Source organism: Equus caballus, chromosome 19 (genome assembly GCF_041296265.1).
Source record: "Equus caballus isolate H_3958 breed thoroughbred chromosome 19, TB-T2T, whole genome shotgun sequence".
In the NCBI taxonomy this organism is placed as follows: Eukaryota; Metazoa; Chordata; class Mammalia; order Perissodactyla; family Equidae; genus Equus; species Equus caballus.
Genome location: NC_091702.1, coordinates 35,630,510 through 35,638,592, shown reverse-complemented (window position 1 = coordinate 35,638,592; position 8,083 = coordinate 35,630,510). Strand labels below are relative to the sequence as shown.

General features: G+C 39.7%; 1 protein-coding gene across 1 annotated transcript; it reads left to right on the top strand.

Moving 5' to 3' along the window:
* The first annotated feature begins 237 nt into the window (after positions 1-237).
* SST (somatostatin) lies at positions 238-1,871 on the top strand. The gene is made up of 2 exons (XM_001499693.7): positions 238-495; positions 1,357-1,871. The coding sequence occupies exons 1-2, from the start codon at positions 358-360 to the stop codon at positions 1,567-1,569; spliced, it is 351 nt and encodes a 116-aa protein (XP_001499743.1). The 5' UTR covers positions 238-357; the 3' UTR covers positions 1,570-1,871.
* The last annotated feature ends 6,212 nt before the right edge of the window (positions 1,872-8,083 follow it).

Sequence of the window (8,083 nt, the reverse complement as noted above, 5' to 3'; positions counted from 1 at the left end):
TGTATGTGCGTAGCACTAAATGAATATAGAAAATGGTGCAGAGAGCGTGGCTTGTGTGGAAGAGTGTGGGCCTGAGCGTGTGCAGGATTTTTTTAAAGCAAGTCACTTTGGATTGTGTAGCCTCCTCTCACTTCTGTGATTGATTTCACGAGGGTAATGGTGCGTAAAAGCGCTGGTGAGATCTGGGGGCGCCTCCTAGTCTGACGTCAGAGAGAGAGATTAAAAAGGAGGGAGACGGTGGAGAGCACACAAGCCGCTTTAGGAGTCGCGAGGTTCAGAGCCGTCGCTGCTGCCTGCGGATCCGCTCCTAGAGTTTGACCAACCGCCCTCCAGCTCGGCTTCCCCGGCGCCGCCGAGATGCTGTCCTGCCGCCTCCAGTGCGCACTGGCCGCGCTCTCCATCGTCCTGGCTCTGGGCGGTGTCACCGGCGCGCCCTCGGATCCCCGACTCCGTCAGTTTCTGCAGAAGTCCCTGGCTGCTGCCGCGGGGAAGCAGGTAAGGAGTCCCCCTCGACGTCTTCTTTCCCCTCTCCCGAATCCCCCAAGCTTCTCTTAGCCATTTCCCTGTCCTGTGGGTGGACTTAAGAGGTGCTCCTGAAGAATTTTGATGCTTTTCTGGGTCACTCAGCTTCCAAAGCTCTCAGGAATACTTTCAAAGTCCAGAATCCCCTCTTATCTCTTGTTTTTTTTTTTTTTTTTTCCTGATCAGAGCAGTAGATCACAGTTCAGGTGAGTTCTTTGGCGTTCAAGGAAATTCCAAGATCTGGGCTGTTGAGCACGAAGGGATGGTGGCATCTATCCCCGGTGCTGACCACGGGAGGTGCTGACCCAGGTGCTGAAAGCGCGGACCTCTGAAGCTGCTACCTTCCTAAGCAGTACCTCCCTTCCATGCAGTGGGACTAGGGGCTGAAGGGCATTCTACAGACGGAACACAATATATTTAAGATTGTGAAAGGTCTCATTCCCCTCAATGGACTTAGCAAAAATGGTTAAAACAATTCCAGTTTGTAGCTCATGATGTGGAAATTGAATTAAACAAACTGTTGGCATGTTTGATCTTTGCAAAACTGTTTTAATGATCTGTTATTTCAATGTGTGTCTTTTAAGCCTACAGAGGCAGATAACCTGCAGAAACATTTGAATTTTTGAAGACTTTTTGTGTAACTTGGTGATCATAACAACTGCCCTTATTTTTATATTCCTAACATTTTAATTGTGACAAAAAGTCCACAGCTGTGATTTGGGTTTGGGGTGTGTCTGAATCTGCTTTCCAAATTTCTATTCTATTTCTTCTCCATCATCATCATCATGCTGACTCTTTCCCTCTCTCTTTCTCCTTCTCTTCTACCCCACACAGGAACTGGCCAAGTACTTCTTGGCAGAGCTACTGTCTGAACCCAACCAGACAGAGAACGATGCCCTGGAACCTGAAGATTTGTCCCAGGCTGCTGAGCAGGATGAAATGAGGCTGGAGCTGCAGAGATCTGCTAACTCAAACCCGGCCATGGCTCCCCGAGAACGCAAAGCTGGCTGCAAGAATTTCTTCTGGAAGACTTTCACATCCTGTTAGCTTTATTAACGCTTGTTGTCTATATAAGACCTCTGATTCCTCTCCTCCAAACCCTGTCTCTCTTCCCTAATGCCCTGAATCCTCAGTAAGATCCTTACATTAGAAATTGAAGACTGTAAATACAAAATAAAATTATGGAAAACAAGAATTTGATTTCTTATTGAGTAGACCTTTCTGTTCAATAATATATGATGAACTTCAGTTATGATTTCAGTCGAGTTGCTTGAAATATGCACTCCAAATCTCGCAGACATACTGTTTAAAATTCCCTGTGGTAATAAAGGTTCTGCTTTAAATGGTAACTCTTATAGTTTGGATCATTTCAAATTTAAATAATTTCATATAACGCTGAGAATTCTAACTATAATCCAGTGATAATTATTGGAAGGGGCTTCCACAAACAGCAATCACATATTAAATACACTTAAAATTGTATATTGAAATGAGTATGGATGGGTAGGCAGGCTGAAATCTCCAACTATCCTACCAGGCTGATATTTAAACTATATAACATATAAAGAATGGAAGGGAAAAATCATTCAGAAGTTGGAGGAAAGAAGCTGGCTTAAATAGGTAAAATAAAATTCTGAGCCTTTAAAATTTGTTTCTGGTCTGTGAACATTTATCTGGAGAATCACCATTAATTTTATATCTTCTTTGACAACACTCCCTGTAACTGAACAAGGCTAAGCAACTGCCTCAATTTTAAAAGTAAGCTCCTATAATTTTTTTCTCAGGGGAAATATCACTGTTATTACAAGATTCCAGCATGAGAGTACTATGGGTTACAAGAAACGAGTGTGTTGGGTCACATCAGTGAATGCTGCGTTACTGAGGGTATCAGAGCACAAGGTCATAATCACAGAATAACTGAAGGAGAGATCTCAAGTCTTCTTTTGATTTTATCAAAATGAGAGTCAAATAAAAATGCAAACAATAGTGAAAATGCTCAATACATGCTAACTATAATTATTAGCATTATAATAAATACTACATGGAGTAGCTTATGACAGAGATAAAATCATTGCTAATTTAACTCACAGTGACCTTGTCCCTTTGTTCTTTGTTCAAAGGAACGTCCAAATAGATGCTCCTTTGGGGGCTGTGTTTTAACTGTCAATTGTATCTCTGAATAGCAGCTGGAATAATAAACCAAATATAAATACATAAACTCTTTATAAATCCCCATAGTATGAGCTTACCAATGGCAGCACATAAACATCTAAGAGGAATTTCATATTTTACAGAAAATATTTGTGCTAGATAATACACATTTTTAATATGAACATGGCTTAGTGGAAGTTAATTCCTGAATGGCTGATCAAACAAGAGAAAATCCAACCCACTTTACTAATCTCTGTGAAAACAGAACATCCTTTCAGGTTCTGGCGCATCTTTTATTTACAAGACATTTAGGAGAGAATTAATGCATGTCCACTTAGGGGATCTGTCTGTGTTAAATGCCTTATGTACATCTGGTTACCAACCAACTCAGTGGAGTAATAGAATCACATTATTATGATTAAAGCACAGAAGAGACCGCAACTTAATTGTTTTCTGAGCAGTGCATAGATTGTATGAGTGCCAGGGGATTTGAAGTTTTTAGTATCATCTTTAGTTGTCAGTTCCCAGTAGTAGTATGGAAATAATTGGCAAGAAGGATGTATTCATGTGCCCACATATATACTTATTCTTTATTTGAAGCTTAAATTGAATGGAACGTTTGATCAGGAGTAGTTATCTTTCAGTCTCAGTTTTCCAACCTTCATAACTAGAAGGTTGTACTGGCAACAGCGCTCATGTCCCTTTCAGATGTGACTGCCATTCTGTGTTTTGACATTGACAAGAGTACTAGAGGAATGCTGATTTTTTTTTTTTACCATTTTAATTAATATATGGAATGTAGCTTTTTTAAAAAAGATGTATTGAAGGTTTTACTTTTTACTTTCTACTCAGTTCATTTGAGTTCTTCCTTGGTTTGATTCACTGGAAGAATCTGGCATTCTAGCCTGTTTATCATCCAGCGACAACAGCTTTCAGATTAAATTTTCCTTCTTCCCTGCCACAACCACAGGCTTCAGAAGTCCTGAACAACCTGCTATTTCTTATAACGGAAGGGATTGGGCAAGTTCCTCTTCTTTTCTGGGCCTTAGTTTACTCATCTGAAAATAGGCACACTAATAGAACCAATCCCTTAGAGTTATGAGGATTCACTGAGACCAGGTATCTAAAATTTTTAGTACATGGTAAACAGTTGGTAAGTGTTAGATGTTGTGTAACTGGTGTTAATTTTGTTCTCACATAGCCATGCTTCCTAGCTTCTCTTTCTTTGCTTTTGTTATTTCTTATTGTTTCTGCAGGTCTAAATCTAACCCAGCTTTCAAGACTTATTTTATATGCTTCTTGCTCCATAAAATTCTTACTTTATGTCCTTAATTAGGATATCTCCCTTCTCAGAATACTTAATCTGCATCTCTTCCATGGTGTTTATTTGTCACTTCCTACCATTTATTGTATTCAGCCCTGGTGATCTAGTGGTTAGGATTTGGAACTCTCACTACCATGGCCCAGGTTCTTTTCCTAGTCAGGGAACCACACCACCTGTCTATCAGTTGTCTTATTGTGGCAGCCGTGTGTTGCTGTTGTGCTGAAAGCTATGCCACCAGTATTTCAAATTCCAGCAGGATCATCCGCAGTGGACAGGTTTCAGTGGAGATTCCAGATGAAGACAGACTAGGAAGAAGGACCTGGCCACCCACTTCTGAACAAATTGGGACCCTATGAGGGTTCATGAGAACCCTATGAACAGCAGTAGAGTATTCTTTGATACAGTCCTGGAAGGTGAGAGGATGGCTCAAAAAGACAAGGCAGGGTTCCACTCTGCTGTACACAGTGTCACTAGGAGTCTGAATCAACTTGATGACATTAACACGAACCATTTATTATAGTTGTATGAGTGTATGTAAGAGAGTGAGTATTTGTGTGTGAACTTCCAATGAGTAGATACATGTCTGATTCACAGGTATGGTCCACTCAGTATCTCATACAGTGTCTTGCACATAGTGGATTCTCAGTGTTTATTGAAGAATGACTGAATGATCCATGGGTAGTCTCAAGTGAAACAAATCTCTGTTTACTAGGTGACAACTAAGGACATTCTTCCTTAGTGCTTTAGTCAGCAGAGGAAAACGACTTTAGTGGCTATTCTATGTGGTGCTGATGTGACTCCAGAAAGATACAGCATGTGGTTTTGATTTTAATAACTATTAAGCATGTGATTAACAGACTCACTCACTTTGGAAGCTTCAATAAGGTCAGTTTTCTTTAACCATCTTACAAAGCTCCCCAGTAGGACCTGCTTAACTCTCCACCACAAGGGACTCACAGTTATAGAGAATCCGATTCACTAACACTTTATCACATTGTTTATTTCAGGATCATGTAGATCCGTTCTCTATCTCAATGCAGGACCAATTATTTTGACTTTAGCAAACTATTATCAGTATACAGAAAATTCTGTTTTATGGAGGCACAAAGTATAACTTTAATTCTGAGTATCAGACATGGAAGAGGGCTCAGAGATGATCTCATCCTCACCACTCATTTTCCTGGAGGCTGACATACGGAGAAGTTAAGTTACCTGCCCAAGATGCCCGGTAAGTTGACGCAGAGTCTGGACAAAGCCTTCTCCCTCTCTTACTACTGGGTTATTGTGATTGTTCTGCTACACTGTCCCTCAAGGAATCTGCCTTTCTAGATAATTGTTGTGTTTCCTTAGTCTGATGTGTATGCTAATTTTGTCCCTGGAATTTCTTCACCTTCCACTCAGAAACTGGTCTGTCTGCATCTGAGAGATAACAAGACAATTGATACAAAATAGCTTCCTGTGATTATAGAAAGTCATTAGGAAGAAACAGTAAAGGTATCGATTGAGAGGAAAAGAAACTCAAGGGAGACAGTCTTTCACTAAATTAGACCCGAAAAGCAAAGAATGATTCTGTCTTAGAGAGGAGACCAGGGAGCTGTTCCCAGCAAGCAGAGGAACTCTCACGCTAAGGAGACAGAATTGTGCCTGGAGAGGTGGTCTTCAGAGAAGTCATGACCCATATCCACAGGACTAGGGTGCCAACGCCTCATGACCTCCTCTAGTTTTTTAGTAACTGAGAATAAGTGCTTTAGTTCCAGGTGTTTGGTTTCTCATTGCTAGAATGTTCTTCAGTGTCAAGGACTTGCTGGAGACTGAGAAACAAAATTTGTAGGATAAGGTCCCAGCTTTCAGGGAACTGAGTCTGTTAGGTAAAACATACTCATTAAAAATTACCAAATGTTACAATGAAGGTTTATATTGAGTTCTAGGAAAGAAGAAAGGAACCCCCAACTCCCTCTCTTTTTTTCTCTAAATTATTCTCCTTATTAGTTTTTAAATTATGGTTTGAGAGCCTAAATAACTTTATTCTGGATGTAATAAATAAATTATTGGATCATGATATACTTTTTTCAACATAATCTAGGTCAGCTTGAAAAGTGTTAATATTTCTCTTTTATATAGGAAGAGGCTGAGAACCAGAGAGATTAAGTAACTTGTCCAAGATGTCACCAGCTGGTGAATGGGAGATGAAACCAGGTTGTCTGATTGCCAATCCAGTGCTCTCCCCACTGTATCTTCAGAGGTAGAGGTGAATTAAAGGGAAATTGCAACTTGCTGGGCAAATTAAAAGCAGATCAGCTCCAGAACCTCTTAATTTAGCTCTCCCATATATAATGCAAATGGGTATCACTGTTCAGTTACTGTCAGAGGAGAAAGAGGTTTAGGTTCTGGGATTCAGATTTGGCTTTATGACTCCATTAGAGGCACTACTTCCAGGGAATTGTTTGGAATCTTTTTTATTTTTTATTTTTTGCATGTTCAGTATCATAGTTTTAGTTTTTCTAAATGATTGAACAAACAAACAAATAAAATTAATAACCTCAGGCTTTAAGCCCTTCTTCTCTCCCCTCATTCTACACACATAGGTTTTGATACAACCCAGGCTGTAGGAATTCTTAGCTTGAAGCTTTACGATTCTATTGGTCTCAGTCTTTAGTCCACAGGCCATGGCATTTGCCTCACTTATGACTGGGTAGCAGCTATACCTTTCTCCCTCTGGCCTTATAGGTATATCTTGTGAAAAGTTGGCCTGAGAATTTTCATTGAAATTTATAGATAAGGTCAACTTTCACTAAGTAGGCTTTTACACCACTGAGGCTGATAGACTTCTCAAGGTCTCAGATAAATATTCTAGGTCACATAAGTAGTCATCTCATTTCTATTAGCTTCACATGTCTCTGGAATATGGTCCATTAGGATGGTGAAATTGTTATCCAGATATTAAATAGTTCTATTAAAATAAGTAACATTTAAAAGAAATTCAGGCTTTTAGGGTAGAGTTCAAATAGTTAAGAAAGATAATGCATTCCCAGTTAATTGCTGTTCAATTCTATTTTTCCTGTATAAAAAATATACAAAAGTACATTTTCAGTTATAGTGCTCCATTAAGGTCAGGTGGCCCACTTTATGAAGGAAATATTAAGCTACCCTAGAATTTCTATCCTTGGGTAGCAATTTATTTGACTACAAAATGCACATTATGATAATCAAGATTTACAAGTTTAACTAGGACACAGTTTTTTCTTCCTCATTTTTACCTCTATGCTTGCCCATTCACTTCCCAAACACAAGAATGGAAGGCAGTGATTTTACCAGACTTTTCACTGATGTTTTCTTCATTATCATTTTTATTTGTTATTATATACGGGTTAGCATGATGTACTCATGAGTAAGACCACTCAAGATCCATAGCCTTCATAAAATCTTCTAGAACTTTTTGCCTCTCATGTTCTTTCTCCATGTGATTTATCAAAACAGTTATTTATGCATCACCCATGTGTCATTGCAGTGGACAGATTTCTGATGTTGTTGCTTCTGTCCTTCTCGCCCTCTTTCTGCTCCCATTTCTTCTCTGATACCTATTCCCCTCTTTGACAGCAGCATCCTGAATTATTTTTGGTAAATCCTCCTTCTGTGCATTCTCAGCCATGTGGCTGGAATGAGATTGACTCCACTTCTGGTCCAGGATTGATACTAGAACGGGTTAAGCCGTTTAGAACATGCCGTCCCCTGGTGATAGGGATTGGTTCATGGCTGGGCACATGAGCATTGAATTTCTCAGATTTTATAATTCATAAACTAGGCATTAGGCAGGAATTTATACTTCCATCTTTTACAAATGTAGAAACTGATCTTCAAGGTATTTAAGTAATTTGACCAATGTCACAGATAACTTACATGACAGAGCTCAAAATTAAGACCAGCTCTTCTGAAGAATCAAGTAAAGCTGTCCATTCATTTCAGGTTTAGGGACACCCCGATCAGTTAAACAATGCCAAAGATCTCTTTGATTTATGCTTTCCTTCTGCCGCTTGTTATGGTCAGCACATCCACCTCTTCTCTGGTGATTAAGCCCCACCACTTGGC